At 49.0% G+C, this 18,459-nt stretch overlaps 1 protein-coding gene across 2 annotated transcripts in view; it reads left to right on the top strand.

Annotated features, from left to right (window-relative positions):
* The window catches only part of OSBP2 (oxysterol binding protein 2), a 366,090-nt gene that overhangs the window by 74,413 nt on the left and 273,218 nt on the right, over positions 1-18,459 (top strand). For both annotated transcript variants that reach the window (XM_065417771.1, XM_065417770.1), the window contains exon 2: positions 9,042-9,250. In XM_065417771.1, the coding sequence (XP_065273843.1) occupies positions 9,042-9,250 (209 nt within the window). The remainder of the gene's footprint in view (positions 1-9,041; positions 9,251-18,459) is intronic.

Consider the following 18,459-nt stretch of genomic DNA (forward strand, 5'->3'; position numbering starts at 1 on the left):
TGGATGTGACTCATCAATGACATCCTTTTGGCAGCTGTTAGGGAGCCCTGGGTGCTCAGGCTATGTGAGGTGTGCTCAAATCTTTCATTGGGTTTTTGGGAAGAGGTGCTTTTTCCTAATATCCAACCTAAACCTCCCCCACTGCAATTTGAGACCATTACTCCTTGTTCTGTTGCTTGTCAAATAGGGAGTAGCTGGCACAACTCTCCTGGAGTACATTCATGTCTGCAGAGTAAGAGGCTGATCATCAACCCCACGACCCTTCCTGTTTAATTTTCTCGCGAGCAGCAGAATGTCCCTCACAACAGTCATGTTGGAGGGAGCCATTGTCGTTCATTATTTGTGAAGAAAGCTCCTTTGTGGCCCCGTAGTGCCACCTGCTGCCTTGAGCATTGCTCCATTTACTGCTGTCCCCTCACAGCAGGGCTTCTCCATCCCATGCAGCTTGAACAGGACTGTGGAAGCCCAGCTGGTCACGGAGCTTATTGGCTTGACTGTCATTGAACCAACGCGGCGTCCTTGGTGCCAGTTGCCTGTCGGGAGGCAAATTGATTTTAACGTGACCCTGGGAGGGGGCGGGGGTTAAAGCTCATTGCGGTGTCTGCTCTGGCTATAGACTATCTCTGTGTGCCTTGTCCTGATTGGCGTCTGTGGTGAGACACCAGGAGCCCTTTTAGAGCCCCGTCTCAGGCTGGCAGGCAAGGGAGCTGCCGCGTGCTGCAGTGCCCACTAGGATGTGAATCTCACTTTGCCATGACAACCACCTCAGTGCATCTCTCCCCACTCTGACAGGTTTTTTATGGGTGTGTTTAAAAAGCCACTGTTGTAGGCGTATGTCGCACCTAGCCTGCCCCCCTGGTGCTGGATCTCCCTTCACTGGTTTTAACATTGGGGCTGGTTTTACGCCAGCGTACTGCTCTTCACGTGCTGTAGAAGGTTCCGTGTCCTGAGCGCCTCTGGGCTGGTGTTTGGGGTATAGGGGAGTTGTGAGTATTGTGGTGCATTCATTTAGAATGTGTAAAGAAGAGCAGCAACTTGGATTACTTTAAATACCGTCCATGTGAGCTTCCGGAATTGAGTTGAATGGCGAATCTGTAAGGTTTGTGCTAATCAGCTCCAGCAAATGCAGTGTTACATCAATTAGTGCGATTAGTTTGTGAGAGTGGGGGATTGGTGGGACCCACTGGTGGTGGGATTGCAAAAGCATTTCAATTAGTAGCTGCAGTTTGTCCTGCTCAGGACTTTCTGAAATATTCATCTGTGGGACTGAAGTATACGGCGCTTGGACAGTGTTTGGGGCAAAAACTTTCAGAAAATGGAAGCAACATCCCTCGAGTGCTTTTTAAAATTTGCGGGCAAGGGAAAAAACTACTTTTTTTTTTTTTTTTTTTTTAACCTCCACTTTTTAAGGCCAGGCTACAGCAAAAACAGCTGCTGATCTCTCCCACAATCCTCCTTGTGGGAGAGGTCAGCAGTTTATATACATCTGGATAGATTAATTGACAAGGTAACCTGTCAAACCTGCCTTCTCAATGTTCTGCTGAGCTTGAATGTTATGGCATTCCTATGGGACAGTGGAGTTTATTTCTGGGGACCAGTTCAGGGTCGTTAGTTCTGTCCTGTCTGGATTCTGCTTTTGAATTCGAATACATCTGTCATGGCACCCCCGCAGAGTGCGTGTGGGAGACACTGGAATTTGGGGCATCTCTATGAAAAGGTCACTTAAAATTAATGCCCCTCTGCCCTGCTGCTGTTCTCTGGTGCCTCTGCGCAGAGCCCTGCACTCAGGTTGTTAGTAACAAATTCGTCACAGGCATGTTGAGGGCAGCTCAGGCCAGAGCCATGGTTACATAGGGGGAGGTGATGGGAAGCAGCAAGGTCCTCCCACTCCTATAATTTCACCACAGCAATGATTTTGGATTATCTATGTTCATCTGTCCAGGCAGTCTGTTCAACCTTGTGTGTGAGTAACTGCTGTGGATAAACCTGTCCTATTTATATCCCTGAGGTGCTGTGAAGAACTGTTCATTTATGCTTTTGTTCCCTGTAAGGTGAATTCCTCCCGTTAGAGGTGTAGGGGTGTGTGTGTATGTGTGTGTGAGAGAGAGAACTGCAAACACTCAGCATCATCCTGTGTCACGTGTACATGGTATCACTTCATGTATCTAACCTCAGGTCAGTTTTTATATTGGTGGCCAGGACTGCCCACTTGATTCCCCTTTATGTGCAGATCCCAGATTATATCAGAAACTCGGGAATCAGGAAATCTGCCTTGGTCACGTTATGCAACGGTTGAGCTGGTCGCGATGAACGGGCAGATCTGTCTGTCCAAACGCAGGGGAGCTGCTGAAGGGCACCTTTCATTTTTGTGCTTGGAGATGGAGGAAGCGGTTTGAGGGCCTTAGGCGTGCAGTCCGTGGTGTTCCCTGTGCGTGTGCTCTAATTTATGGTAAATGATCTCCCATGCAAGTTTCCAGTTAAAGGTCACTTTTAAAAATAAAGCAAAGCACCAGTTAGAAAATTAGAAGCAGTTTCCTTGGCTGGAGGAGCAGGGATGTTGTGATTTAATCTGGTTTAGTGGAGTCAAGAACCCTTCATTTTATTTGCAAAAAACGCATCATTTTGGGCCTTAAAGAGGAAAGCAGCACTCCTGTGAGGGTAGCACCAGGGAGGGTGGTGCCGGACATGGAAGTGGTAGCTTCATTGCACTCCAGGTCAAATTCAGCCCAGGTGCAAGCAGATGCAGCTATGCTGAGCTCCATAGGGTTACACCAGGGCTGAATTTGGCCCACAGTGCTAGAGACTGAGGTGGCAGAGGGCACGAAAGGGGCCTTCTCCCCACTCTTTCTTGTGCCCCTGTGCAGCTTCCAGCCCGGAGCTGCATGGGGAGCACAGGCTCTGTGCCAGGCTCCAGCTGCGGGCAGCTCCAGTCTCCCTGCGACAGGTCAGGTTCACAGCAGATGGGGAGTTCCCAGGAGGTGCAGGGTGGGCTCTCTGGGGTTTCTGTAGGGTTCTATTCAACCACAGTAACAGAGCAGCAAAGGCCTTTGCTCCCTTCCCTGACTGCCATTAAACTCTGTAAAAATGGGCATGGCAGCCCTCATGTCTCTGCAGCTGCTTGTCCTGGCTCCTGGTCAGCTAGCCCCAGTCTGTGCTGTCCAGAAAGGGCTGCTCTTCCATCCTTTACCTGACTCCTGTGCGTGGAAGTTGCTGTTTATTCCCCACATCACTGACTTATTGGAGCGTCATCCTAGGAGCAGGGTCATGACTGTGGGTCCCTCTTCGGTGGCACAGAGACTTCTGCACCCTTCTGTCACGTTCCCCAAAGAGGGCAGGGTGGGACTGGGGCCAGGGCTTTGCTACTCCATTGCACCTGTCAGTAGAGCAGAACCAGAAAGTTGGGGTGCATGTGCAGCACCTATGAAGGGATGGCAGAGTGGCTGCTTGATGGAAGCCCCAGACTACAGGAATTCTGGCTGAATCAACCACATCTCTTCCAGGGACTCCCAATGGTTCTAGCTCTTCTTACATGACACAGCCAGTGGCTTAGAGTCACAGAATAGGAGGGCAACTCTTGAGTGAGTCTGTGCTGAACCCACAGTCCTCAGGCATGTCTTTCTAACCCAAAGCTCTACCATCCTGTGATGGTGACCACCTAGGCAGGCCTAGCTTGGGTGACTGGCTTCCCTGACCGAGACTCCCTCTCCCGTCTTGAGAGGGAGAGTCCCTTCTAATCCAGCCAGAGTTCCTTGGTTTGCGTCAGTTCCTGTGCTTTGCCCCTGTGTGTTTAAAACCAACTGAGCAGGCTCTGTGGAGGTTGAGCCAGGCTCAGAGCCAGTGGCCCTGCTGTTGTCCCATAACAACCCTCACGTGTTTGCTGAGGGGTGGCTTAGCGTGAGCCATTGTTTCCATCCTGCTCGCTTTTCCTTACAGCTGCCTATTAAACTAAACCAAGAGATTCCTACAGTAACACCTGCTTTCTCCGGGCGGCCAGGATTGTGAGTCACCGTGTTACCCCTGCCTCCAGATGGAGAGTGTCTCTCTAGTGGTAGCTGGGTGTGAGCTCCCGTACAGCACCAGCCTTTCAAATGCTCTCCTCAGGACTGCCATGGATTGCTTTGCAGGTTAACGGCAGGCACACCCCAATGCCCGAACCCCACTGAAGAGTGTTCCCCTGTACCATCCAGCCCCTGTCACTGGACACTCAGTAATTACCAGGGACGCTGTCCCCAGCGAGACAGTGTTAAACACAGCTGGAAGGTTACAACTCCGAATCAGATCCCTTAGAACAGCACAGCACTGCAATTTATTTATAGTGAAAATAAATATGTTTACAGTGTGCATAAAATTATTATGGAACAGCTCCATGTCCATCACTTGCAGTTACATGGTGATGGGCTCTGAGCATGCAGGATTCTTTGGGTAGAGAGGCTTGGCATTGCTGTGTTTGGCTCAGTGCGCCTGCTTTCTGGGTGAATCCGAGAAGATGCAGAAAATAGTTAATCTTCTCCTGGAGCACTGGCTGAGACCCCTGCCTCGCCTTGAGGAGCATAGAGCGGAGATGATGGTCTAGAGAATAGCAATAGGAAAGGAGCAGAGAGAACTGGAGCAGGAGGGGGCGTAGAGAGCAGGTGACGTCACGAGGTCCCTCCCAACCCTACATTTCTATGATTATTTAACCCAGTGATTCCCAAACTGGGGTTTATAGATCATCTGCTGTAGGACTGTGGAGAGCTAGGTGGTCACATGGTGCAGGTTCTCCACATTCTCAGCTTCTTTGGCATGGCAGGGCTCTAAAAGCAGCTGGAAAGGAGGAGTCATTATTGTCTTGTACTCACCTACAGTTGCTGCAGGAAATACTTCACACTCCAACCAGTCGGGCTTTTCAGAGGCACCTGATTTGTTTAGGAGCACATGTCCCATGGACTGCCAGTGGGATCTGTGCTCCTGAGCCACTTATGCGCCTTTGAAAATCCCACGCTAATGAGCGAGTTGGCTAAGGAGTTACGTATGTCTGGGATTTTCACAGGAGCCCAAGTGACTTAGGAGCCCAGATCCCATTGGTTTCAGCGTGAGCTGAACACCTGACTCCTTTGAAAATCCCTGCATAAAGTAACTGGCAAATTTAAGCATGACCATTGTGTGTCCAGGGAAGGAGAGGATGGCTGGGTGCCAGGGCAGAATGTCCAAGAAAAGAATAATGGGTCCAGGAGCAGGGAAGAGAGCAGAGGGAAGTGGAGATGATGAGCCAAATGAGACAATGTGGTTAACTTTTCAAATCAGTGGAACCCTTAAATCCGGTTTGATATATTTTAAATGTCCCTTGGTGTCTCTGTTCCCTGTAAAGTAGTTGATGTGGATGGCACACGGTTATGTGACCAGATGGGGGTGGGGATGGATCCAATGAGGAGCAGGTGGAGGACAGGCATCCATAAAAGTGTCTTTCACTGAAGGTGTGGGCTACACTAAGGACTTATCGGCCAGAGGAATTAGATTAGAGGGTCCTTGAGGGGCTTTGTGAAAATTGATCCGTCCCCTCTGTCTTTACCCTGTTCCATGATACTCATGAGAACTTAGTACCTTTAGAACCAGTCAATGGATGGGGGGGAAGGTTAGCTCAGTGGTTTGAGCATTGGCCTGCTAAACCCTGGGTTGTGAGTTCAATCCTTGAGGGTGCCATTTAGGGATCGGGGCAAAAAACTATCTGGGGATTGGTCCTGCTCTGAGCAGGGGGCTGGACTAGATGACCTCCTGAGGTCCCTTCCAACCCTGATATTCTATGATATTCTATTCTATGACAGAATACTTCAGGTAGTGTCTATGTAGCCAATAATTAACCTGGGGGACTCATTGCTGCAGGAAGTCACTGAGAAATACTGTAGATGGATTTTAAAAAGGCCTGGATAATGTTATGGCCACTAATAACATCTGGAATGGTGCACGCTAAGCACATGTTTAATGAGCTCTCTAACTTCAGGGCATAAACTGTTCTGTAGGAATCAGGGCCTCCTGCTTCCCACCCATGAAGCATTACACAATTGGCCAGGTGTAGTTATGAGCTTTTTGTGAAAGATCTTGGATGTCAGCTGTGATCTGATTGGTTCATGAGGCCTGTCATGTATGCATCTACACAATACACCTTGACACATCTCTCATATGCTGCTACCTCTGGGACTCACTCCTGTGTGTGTTAACACTTGCACATCATCTACCAGCCTTTATTATAGGTGAATTAGCATCTTGCTGCAGTAGTGACTCCTGCAGTGAAGACTGCAAAACACTTTTCCCAAACTCCCTATTTTCACATGCCTTCAACTTTCCAAAACCTCTTTGGGGCTGAAATTTCCCAGGGATGGTGTCTGATTGAAAGTAATTTCAGAAAGCTTAAGCAAAATCCCTTCCTCCTTTTTTGAGCCATGGGAAAGTGGACAATCTACTTCGTTCTTATTTTTAAAAAAAATCTGACCACATTTTTGAAACAAGGCTATAGCAAAAACAGCTGAAGTTCAGAGTGACAAACTTGTCCCGGGCATACTCCTTAATTGGGATTGAGCATCACTAGGCATAGGGGAGAATTAAAAAATGTCATCAGTAATTGAAAAGTCATTGCAAATCACTGAGCAAATTGCTGCTATTCTCAGGCTGTTGCTGGGGAAATTTGCAACCAGGAGAATGTCACTGAAACACACTCAGCAGCATCCTCCCGTTTCTGTCCCAAATCCTCCCTGCCCCCAGCTCAGGAGAAAATCTTGCAGTCTGCAGCTCAAAATATGACATAACTAACAAGATACCAGCAAAGCAGCCCACAGTCTGCTCACCCAGAAGCAGCATTCCTCTTCCCTGTCTTGCTTCTCCTTCCCATTGCCCTTCCCGCTCCCAGTCATGGTCTGCTGGTCTTCAGTTGCTTTTGAGGTTTAATTAGATCATCAACTCTGCAGGCCTGGGACCCTGCTACTTAATTGTATGAACAATTCCTTGCACTTCATGTAATAAACCTCCACCGAGGGGAGAGTAAAACGTGACACTGTGATAAGGAGGAGTTGGAGGTTTCTAAATCCCATGCCAGTGGTGCCTAGGGACTAGCCAAGAATCGCCACGTCGTACTTGGTGCTGTACAAACAGAGCTGCAGACAGTCCGTGCCGCAAAGAGGAACAGGGGGAAGGGGGATAATGCACAAGCAGAGTGAACAATTGATTTGTTTGGCTGATGGTGTGTGGTTGGGAGGGGATGCACCCCATGGCAAGGCAAACGAGAGGGAGCATTGAGGGGAGGGAGTGGTGGGGGCAGGGGCCAAAGTAGGGAGGGCATGAGGGGCAGGTGTGGAGTGAGGCTGAAATGAAGAGACCGAGGGAGGCAGCAGGCAGGGGTTGGAGCAAACCGCCCATCAGCCTAGGCCAGGGAAAGGCCGGTCCAACTGTAGAAAGTTTTCTGATACTGGTGACACTGAGCAGCTCCTGCAGCGGTCCTCTGGCTGGTTCCAGCTGCTTCCTCCACACTGCTACTGCTGCCTGGATCCTGCTGCCCAGGGGAAGTGAGAGCAGGATCCAGCAGCTCAGAGGAAGCAGCCGGAGCCAGCGAGTGGACAGGCAGAAGCCTGTTCCCATCCTGCGTGGTCCCTGGAGGTGCTCCTCTGTGCAGCTGCTGCCTGGCTCCTGTTCCCCATGCCCCTGCCTGCTGTCCAGGGGAAGTGAGAGCACAGGTGGGAGGTGTATGACCCCCGGTGGGTCGGGAACCAGCATTTGGGAAGCATTGGCATAGAGCAGGGGTAGGCAACCTTTGGCATGAATGCCAAAGGCGGCACATGAGCTGATTTTCAGTGACACTCACACTGCCCGGGTCCTGGCCACCGGTCCGGGGGGCTCTGCATTTTAATTTAATTTTAAATGAAGCTTCTTAAACATATTAAACACCTTATTTACTTTACATACAACAATAGTGTAGTTCTATATTATAGACTTATAGAAAGAGACCTTCTAAAAACGTTAAAATGTATGACCGGCACGCGAAACCTTAAATCAGAGTGACTAAATGAAGACTCGGCACACCACTCCTGAAAGGTTGCCGACCCCTGGCATATAGCAGCGTGAGCAATGGGCACTTTACAAATGCAGAGTAAATCTAACAGCCTGGTTTCCTGCAAATTAGGGGATGAAATCACCCCTAGGTAATGATACATAGGAAGATGTTTGTCTCCAATAGAATATTTGTCAATGACTTCCCTCGCAAGGCATCAGCTGCTCTGTTAGCCGTCACTGAGGCTTTCCAGTAAGCAATAGTACTTGCATGATCACATATCCTTGGTAGCACATACCTACTGGACTGAGTACTATGAATTTGTCTGGGATGAAATGAATTCTGTGGGAGTTTAACCCTCCCAGAATATGGGGCTGAGCCTGTAGCCCTTACTCACGTGAGTAATCCCCTTATAGTAAACAGGAGTGTTGTCAATACTTTTTGTAATATGGTTAAAATACATTTGTACAGCACTAAAGAGCTTCACTAATAGAAAAGTCACAACTTTGCCCCCAACAGCTTGCAATCTAAACATCAGACAAGAGGCAACAATTGAGAGCAGAAAAAGGGGCATGGCAGGGAGAGAGTTAGTCTTGTGAGTCAGGGCTACTGAATGGGACCCTAGCAATGAAAGTGGAAAGCGAAAGAAGCAACAGTAAGAATTAGGGGGGAAATGCTGGAGTGGAAAGAGCTTTAAGTAGTTTAACTTTGGGACAGCAAGAAAAATCAAGCAATTACATATGCAATCCAGCAAAATAAACACTAAAGGTAACAGACAAGGGCTGCGCAATGAAAGCGACTGAACAGTTTATTCCAAACTCTGTGTGTTGGATTGTTCCTTTTGGGAAGCTCTCCTGGCTTTGAAGGGTCAGTTTTGTTCTCTGGATTCTCTGGGTGTTTTTCTTTGCAGCTGCTTTAGAGGGTTAGTTTTGCAGAATGGCACACCGCCACCAGGGGAATGGTGTATGGTCAGGGAAGGTCTGAGTGTGGACCCAGAGGATTTTATACCCCTTCTCTTGTTGTGCAGGACACAGGCCGAAATGGCTCACACCTGTCGCGGAACCATCAACCTGTCAACAGCGCACATCGATACGGAGGACTCCTGTAACATCGTACTCTCCAGTGGGGGAAGGACATACCATCTAAAGGCAAGCTGCGAAGTGGAGAGGCAACGATGGGTCACTGCTTTGGAGCTGGCCAAAGCAAAAGCTATCCGTATGAGGAACAGCCAGTCAGGTAGAGTGGGCAAGCATGGAATTGGATTGCTTATAAAACCCTGATGTAGATAAATCTTCCTGCCCTGCGTCCTGAATTGTGGAAGAACTTTACTGGTGTAAGGAGGAAATAGGGCTTGTTAACATCCCTTAGGAGTTTTCTGCAGAACTGTATGTACCGTATATCTGGTGTTCTGGGTCATACAGCAGTGAGCCAATTTTTTAAAAAAGCCCTTGGGGTGGGTAGTGTTACATTAGGTACTGTGAATCCCGTGCAGCTTGAGATATTTATAGAGGGAGGGCAGGACTCACTTGCCTTTGTCTTGAAGAATTTGGGTTCACAGCCTGGGCAGTGAATATTTCAAGGAACACTTCACAGCTGTGGGTGGGACTCTTAAGGAGATCAAAAACAGCAGCTCCCATTTTAAAGCCAGAACAATGCCTTTGTCACCCAGTCACAGCCTGTTTACAATGGGTCTAGAGCAGAGGTGGGCAAACTATGGCCTGCAGGCCACATCCGGCCTGCGGGACCGACCTGCCTGGCCCCTGAGCTCCCGGCTGGGGAGGCTCGCCCCCAGCCCCTCCCCTGCTGTTCCCCCTCTCCCGCAGCCTCAGCTCACTGCGCTGCCGAGCAGCTCAGCACCAGCGCACCCCCTGCGGGGGAGAGCAGGGAGGGAGACTCACCCGCAGCCTCAGGGGAGCAGGCGGGCGGTGGGAGCGCGGGGAACGCGGCTGGAGGACTCGGGAGGAGCACCGGCCCCCGCGCAGACAGCCGGAGAGAAGCGGCGCGTTGAAGGGGAAACTGCCGCTTCTCTCCGGCGGCGCGGCTGCCCCTGCTCCTCCTGAGTCTTCCGCCTGTGATCGCAGGGCCACATTCCGAAAGGAGCTGGGGGGGGGGGGGGGGTTGGATGGGGGTAGGGTCCCGGGGGGCAGTTAGGGGTGAGAGGTCCCAGGAGGGGGTGGTCAGGGGACCAGGAGCAGGGGGGGTTGGATGGGTCGGAGATTCTGAGGGGGGCAGTCAGAGGGTGGGAAGTGGGAGGGGCTGATAGGAGGCGGGGGCCAGGCTGTTTGGGGAGGCACAGCCTCCATACCGTTTTGCAACCCCAATGTGGCCCTTGGGCCAAAAAGTTTGCCCACCCCAGTCTAGAGTATATAAGCTCTGTGTGAATGAAATCTGAATTTAGTTCAACTGTTGACACGTCACACAAAAATATTCCCATGATGATGGTGCAGTATAAAGGTCTGACAGTCATGTGCTTGGGTGGTTGCATTAGGTATGGCTGGCAAAGTTATACGTGAGCTATACCAATCAAACCTTTGTCACACCATCATGTGTTCTGTAGATGGTACATAGTTAACAGGCAATATATTTTAGAAATGTTCAAAAGTTTAAATTTTTATTGGCATTATATTTTTCTTTCACGCCAATAAATCCATGTGCAGGTCTTAGAGGGCAAGAGAAAAATGTACATGGAAAAAACAAAACACAAGTCAGACACTGATCACAGACTGAATGTTGCCCTCTTGGAAATGGGGCCCATGTAAGGGAGGTAGGAAGGGAGCATCCTGTATTTGGAGAGGGAAGGCGGGAACACCTTTTTGGCAGCCTGATTTAAAAATAAACACAGCCCCCTGAGGTCTGGTACGTTAGAGGTAGGCCTGGTGGGGGTAACCTAGAAGAGGCAGTGGAAGGGGCATGATAAATGCTATTTCTCATGTACCTCTGTAGCTTGGGGCTTTTTGTTCTGCGTCTGTACAGCGCACAGCACCCTGGAGTCCTGGCCACGACTGGGGCTCCTCGATGCTACTGCAGTACAAATAATGAATACATGGACGCTAGCACTCCGTGTGTGTGTAGGTATAATTGTACGCAAGACAAAGCAGGTGAGTAACTTACCAAATTGCCAGCAGGGAAGGTGAGAGGTGGGCAAATGCATTGATGACAACCTCTGGGGGACTAGGGCTGCATTTGCACTAAACACAAAACTAGTTCTGCGACATTTGACAGCAGGTAGTGGACATGGCTCTCTCTCTGGGTCACAACTGTGCCAGTGTAGATGGGGTCAGCTGATTTCTTGGTGTGTGTTTGTAAAGACACCTGGTCAGCCTCAATAAAACAAACAGACCACACTTTGGAAAGGCAGAGGCTGAGCTTATTCTTGTACATGTTGGACAACCATCTTTGGTGGTGGCTGCTGTGGGCAACACTCGGTTGATATACAGAAAGATATTGTACTGCAAACAGTCTGTGATTCATTGTAGCATGAGCCCTAAGTCCTTTATAAAAATTGGTCCCTGTTACGTAGTAGGCAGTCCCATGAGATTATATGGATGTTACTCATTAGTGTGAGAGCCACTGACTCATTGCCCATAATAATTTAATGTGTACCAGTACCCCCAAATGTAATCACATTAAGAACGGTTTGTGAACCCTCTGTCTCTGCACACTGTAGCACTAGCGAGTGCAGATACTAATGGGGGAATCAAAACAAATTTCATGAAGCACATGGAAGATTTCTAGGCAGAGCAAGAAGTTACCAGTTCAGTTTGAGAATTCTCTGGAGTTGGCAACAGGTTCTGTCATTTGAGCGAATGTTTCTTGCTCTGCAGAAAGAAGTTAAGATTGGGATGGGTTTGTATTTGAAAAGGGTCTTTAACACCAAGCAAATCACTCTTAAATTAAACCTCTTTCCGGATCACTGCTTTTGCGCCCACCTTGCTGTACATCAGGACCTGCAGCTTGGGAGTTTGATTTCCCCCTCTTGGTCACGTCAGGCATGTGCAGAAGGACGAGCGCTCAGCCTGCCCAAGGGCTGCAGTCCAGTATGCATCTTTAGGAAGATGTCAGTGAGAATTTGAAGTCGTTGCTGCCAGAGAGCTGCACATAGCTATTTTGGCATGTACTCCTAGCTGAAAATAGCACAGGTAAAGCCTTCCCTGTCTGGAGCCTTTGGGTGCATGTTCGCAGGAGCTAGCAAGAGTAGTGGCTAGAAGCAGCGCAAAGGCACATGTTCCTGATCTCTGAATTCCTGTAGCTCCTGGGTGAAGGTAAATCTGCTGTAGCAGACTGCGAGGATTTCTGAGTTATTCCAGAGAGCTCACTTAGCGCTAATGCACCTACGAGGTTCTGTTGTGTCTCAAGTTACTGAGAGCCTTTAATTTACTAAGGGTCACTGTTAAAGCCAAGAGCCTGTTGGTTTGAGCTGTGACAGATCTGCCTGAAACTAACTAAACTCTCAGCCTTCTGCCCCGTGCATAGCGGCGTGCTCAAAGCCTGTTATGGATTTCTGTGTGGGGCTTCTGTATTGGTTATTCTGGTCCTGGATTGTGCCTCTCAGTTCTGCTCAGGAGGGAGCCATCTGTGTGTGGATCTCCCACTGTTGTAAAGGCATCCTCATGAATATTTCCTCCCTCGGAGCCGCCTGCTGTTGGCCTGACTGCGTGAACCTGGGTAGGAATGCAGCAGGAACGACTCCCTGGGCATTGCAGGCTGAGTTCCACACTAGCACTCCCAGGTGTAGCATTTGTGGAGGGCTCTTGCTTCATAGCTCGAGAACATATGTGGGCCAGGGGAAAAAAGCAGGTTAATTCACGAGACAGTGTACTAAAGGGGCCAGGCGATGCTGAAGGGCGAACCAGGCCAGTGGCCACCTAATGCCGAGTGGATCACCTGTTACAGCCGAGTGGGTGACTCTTGAGTGTGGTGACCAGCAGATGTGCCACTGGACATGACAAAGTGCTGCTGGGGATGGGACGGGGAGCGGGAGCGGATGTGGCGGCTCTCCCATTGGAGTTTGCTCACACCGAGAGTGCTCTCGGGACGCTTTTGTGTTAACGGGAGAATTGTCAGGGGTGTCTCTGGTTTTGTTTGGTTAAAGTCCCCGAGAAGCAAACATCCGAGAAGGGAGGCTCCTGAGAGAGACAGAAGGCCCCCCAGACTGCCCCGTTTTTGGCGCGTGTTGATCCTGGATATGCTGGTGAGCGAGGTGTAAAGAGCTAGCTGGGAGGGAGGGAGGCAGACACTGGAGTCCTCTGTGCTCTCTGAGCTCATCCCCTGGAACAGGCAGAGGTTTTGCTGTGGCCTGGCAGCCCCTGAAATGACCCAGTGGCTGCTGGGAGTTTGTCCCTTGTGAGCACAGTGGTTTGCTGAAGGGCAGTGGATCCTGAGGGGGCCCGACACTTAACTCATCTGAGCAGCGTGGGGCTCTGAAGGGGCCTATATTTATCCAAGTCAGAGGACAATGTTTAACATTCAAAAAAGGAGGAAAAAATCCCTTTTTATTGCAACACTAAAGATGAACCATGTTTTGCCAGAATCTAACATTGAAACTAAGCCCAGACAAGCAGCCCAGACCGGGAGCTGTGGCCGTCCAAGACCATGCTTCATTCCTGCTTCGTTATGCCAATCGGTGTAGCATGTTCAGCTTAATGCCAAAGTACAGCCAGGAGAGCCTCCCTCTGTGGCTAGCAGGCTGGATCACAGTCAGTCGGCTGCTCTTTTTATGGGGACTGGGGATTTTTTTAATCCGTCATGCCGTACAAACAGGGCTTTGTTACAGACACCCGGCTATTGCAAAGCCTTGGAGCGGTTTCCATTTGCTGTCAGCGGGGGTTTAACAGGCACGTTCATTGTGCCATGGCAGGAATGTCAGCCAGGGTTGCTTATTCGTCTGTTTTCTCTGCAAATAAAAACTTCCTCTTGCGTCTCCCCCATTCCCAGGAGGCACTGAGGGCGAACTGTGCTATCTGGATGTGGCATGTTTCTGGGCCTCGTCACTCAAAGGGCTTTCCTGAGCGGCGGGTAAGGGGTTGCATTTAACAGGTGATAGGGCTGATAAAGCAGGCTAACCGCATGAGTGCCTAACCCCTGTGACTGCTTTGGGAAAGCAGCTGAGACTCTCCTTACCCTGTTTTTGTGGGTAGCTTTCTTGAAACAAACCACCTCTTTGTAAATGTCATTACTTGACATTTTGTGGTGGATCAGAGTGATGATTTCAGAGTTGTGCACGTGAGAGCAAGTGGCACTCGTGAGATTAGCTCCTTTTTCTGTTTGAGTCTGAAACAAACACGTAACGTGCATATGGAAGGGGTGGGCCGTGACGCTAGGTCAACTACTCTGGAGAGGTTTTGGGGACGGACGAGGTTGTGTATTTTGCCTTTTATGTGCAGTGTGAAACCCTAAAAGGGCATTTAAGTATATTGTGGTTTTGTGGAAATCGCACGCCAGTACTCCTGCTTTTAAGGGTGTAGTGAGGCTCATCGAGTTCCCTTAAACATCTGATGGTGATCAGCAGTGCTACCATGGTGATAGGTGCAATAGATACAGCAGTGTCTCACTGACTTTCTGTGACTTCCCCTTTCCTTGAGCTTGATGTTTCTCTCCGTGGGGTGGGCTGGTAGCTGCCGCATCCCACTAGCTCTTGGGAAGTCCTCTTTTGCAGGGGGTTTCTCTTCTGCTTTCCTCCTTGTCTTTTCCTCCGTTTTGTTTTATTTCAGGCCCGGGGAAAGATCAGGATTGTGCAGCTTCGGTATGCCCTGTTCTGAGCTTGAACAAATAGACCTCGTCTAGCTGCAGAGCGCATCAGAGGTTAAGGATACCAGCTTACTGTCTTCCTGGTTTCCATTGGAAATGGAATTGGGTGACCTACAGGATTCCAGTCTGGGAGGAGATGGGTTCATTTTGAGTCTGACTCTAGTCCTGGGAGGGTTGGGTCAGTTTTCTCTCTCAGATGAGCCCGCCGTCAGTGCCTGCCAGTGGATGAGTGAGTGGGAATTATCGTAGTGAACAGCTATTCACTTCTCTTCAGAGACCCAGTTCAGTTTTGCTGTGCACATGAGATCCTCCTGCTAGGCTGGATTGCTGAGGTGCATCCTGAACTCACGTCCTCTGTGGCAGAAGCTGCCGGTGCCAAGGTCCCTGCAGAGGCTCACTTGGTGTAATTTAGTCAGTTCTTGATTTCTCAGTCATGTCATTCTTGGGAGGGAGAGCTGAGTAGTTGGAATGCTTCTGCTGCTAATCTGCAGAAAGAGCAGATTCACACCTTCTGTCTCTGGATCCTTGAGACCTGAAATGTTTGTTGGGACCACGATCTCCCTTAGGAAACTGAGCCCTTCTCCACTTCCAAATCTGGATCCATTTGCTGATTCCAGTACTATAGTTACGATACCTGAACCTGAACAAAACCCCACGGGTCTAGTGTCTGGAGAATGACCCTGCTGTTCACCTTGTCTGATTGGTTGAGAGTGCGACCTGCTAATCTAAAATTGTAAAAAATTAAAGCTCTAGTTTTAAGACCAGTAACGTTCTGCTGTTCACGAATGACCGTGTGTGGCTGCACTCACATATTGCTTGTTACGTGATACAGTATCACCTCCTCTGGTGCTTGGGTGCAGGATTTCCTGCCAACATGACACCACAGATGAATGATGTTCACTCTTCCTGAGATTCCAGTTGTTCTGTTTTCAAAACAACCAGGTAAACAGAAAAGAGAACTCTTGCAAGGGCATGGTTCCGTCACGCTCCTCCCCAGTGCAATAATCCAAACCAGTTCAACCGAACTCCAGGCGCCCTCAGGGATTAATTGACAAATCTATTGTTCCACGGGCAATTATGTTTGAAAAGTATGGGAACAAGACTGGATGCCAACAAAGGTACTTTTGGAAAGGTTACTGCTCCTCATGGTCACCACCTGGTAAGTCTAGCCTAATGAAATAAGTGAACAAATAATAAGAGGAAGAAAGTGCTAGGTAACTGGAGGATGAATAGATCCATGAGTGCCAGCCAGCATGGAGTTGTGTGGAACAAAAGTAGTGAGACAAACAATTGCTTTGTTGGATCGAATTACAATGTTAGTGGGTAAAAGGAAGGTCATAGCTATGATATATCTGGAGTTCACTTATTACCAGAGAGAGACTGACAAACTGGAGGGAGTTGGTAGAAGAGCAACACATGGTTGAGGAATTGGAGGGATGGATTCATAAGAATATATAGCTTGGCCATGTGATGACTAGTGTGTGACGTAAGTCTGTTTATGTGACGGTTGTAAATGCAAAGGAGACTTTATCTAGTGTAGTGCCAGAGCGTACAGCTTGGAGTAGTGGGGTGAAGTCATAGAAGCTGAATATCAGGGAATGCTGCCCGACAGTGGGATCCTTGCATTTGTGGAGAAGTTTCCAAGGGGGCTGTGATAAATGAAAGGGGGGGGGGGAGGTAGCTCCCTTTTATAGACACCCAGCCAGCCAGTTAACTCTAAAATCCCTCTTAGTAGTTGTTCTCTACTTGCTTTACCTGTAAAGGGTTAAAAAGTCTCCCTACATAGGTAAAAGGAAGGGAGTGGGCACCTGACCAAAAGAGCCAATGGGAAGGCTAGAACTTTTTAAAATGGGGGGAAAAAACTTCCCCTTTGTCTCGGGGAGAAGCAGAAACAGGGCTGCAGCTATGCTGTAAGAGCTTGGGCCAGGTATGAAAACTCATCAAATCATAACTTGAAATGACTCATTTGAAACCCCAGATATGTAAGTAGATCAGAAAATGTCAAAAAGATGCAATTAGGTTTGTTTATTTTATTTCTTTATGGCTTGTGGACTCCTCTGTGCTAACCCCAGATGCTTTTGTTTTACTTGTAACCTTTAAACTGGACCTCAAGAAAGCTATTCTTGAGTGTTAATTTTTGTATTTTTTTTTTTAAATAGCAATAGCCTGAGTGTTCAGATGTATTTTCTCTTTTTGTCCTTTTTAATAAAATTTACCTTTTTTAAGAACAGGATTGAATTTTAATGTCCTAAGAGGTTTGTGTACATGTTGTTGAATTAGCTGGTGGCAACAGTTGATTTCCTTTGTTTTCTTTCTCAGCTCTTCCCTGTGTGTGTGTGTGTGTGTGTGTGTGTGTGAGAAAGGGCTTGAGGGTACCTCACAGGAAGGAATTCCCAAGTGTGCCTTCGTGGGTTCTCAAAGGGGTTTTTGCACTTGGGTGGTGGCAGCATCTATCCATCCAAGGTCAGAGAAAAGCTGTAATCTTGGGAGTTTAATACCAGCCTGGAGTGGCCAGTATTAATTTTTAGAATCCTTGCAGGCCCCCACCTTCAGCACTCGAAGTGCCAGAGTGGGGAATCAGCCGTGACATGGTGGCAGAGTGGTGGGATCATTTTGAACCAGAAGCACAGACCTCATGGTGTTAAAAGGACACATTTTTCCTTTTGGCAGCCTGCAAAGCCAGGGAGGTTTTTTTCTTTTCTTTGCTGCCCGAGGGGGAACAGGCACGAAAAGGGTTCAGCCTGCCAAGACAGGGAGTCCAACAAGCAGTTTATTTTTTTTTCTAGCTTCGTGGCAACGAAATAGCTGGGCTAGAGTAGGGCAGCCCTGTGCATGAGGTTGCGATCGGGCACCGAAACCGTAGAGCAACCAGACTTCCCAAAGGGGCACGCCACAGAGAAGGCAGTCCCAGATCAAGCCCAGACATCCAGCTCCATGACAGAAATGCAGGGAGGGGATGGGAGAGGGAAGGATCAGCCCTCCCCCACCCGAGATCCCGGTGCCAGGATGGAGGGATGCCCTTAACCCAGGCTGAGTTCTAACTGCGGAAGACAGGAATTTCTTCCTAGAGATGAAGCGCTTGGAGGTGGAAGAGAGGAAAGAGGCAAAGCGCTTGGAGGCGGAGGCGAAGCGCTTGGAGCTGGAAAAGGCTAAACTGGGTCAACCAGGTATTCCTAACAGTCCTTCTTCAGGTCTTCTCCCCATTCCAAGAAATTCCCCACATACAAGGTAGGCGATGATACAGAGGCCTTCTTAGAAAATTTTGAAAGGGCTTGCCTTGGGTACAGCATCCCTCCAGACCAGTATATGGTGGAGCTGAGGCCGCAACTGAGTGGATCCTTAGCAGAGGTGGCAGCTGAAATGCCTAAAGAACACATGAACGAGTACGAACTTTTTAAACAAAAGGCCAGAATTAGGATGTGGCTAACACCCGAGCATGCCTGTAGGCGGTTCAGAGCCCTAAGATGGAAACCAGACGTGGCATTTTCCCGACACGCCTACCACATTGTAAAAAATTGGGATGCCTGGATATCAGGAGCAAATGTTAAGTCTCTGGAAGATCTGTCTCTCCTAATACAAATGGAGCAGTTCTTAGAGGGTGTTCCTGAGGAAATAGAAAGGTACATCCTAGATGGGAAGCCCAAAACTGTAATAGAGTCAGGGGAGATCAGAGCCAAATGGGTGGAGGTGGCGGAGAA

This window comes from Emys orbicularis, chromosome 16 (assembly GCF_028017835.1).
Source record: "Emys orbicularis isolate rEmyOrb1 chromosome 16, rEmyOrb1.hap1, whole genome shotgun sequence".
NCBI classification, from domain to species: domain Eukaryota; kingdom Metazoa; phylum Chordata; order Testudines; family Emydidae; genus Emys; species Emys orbicularis.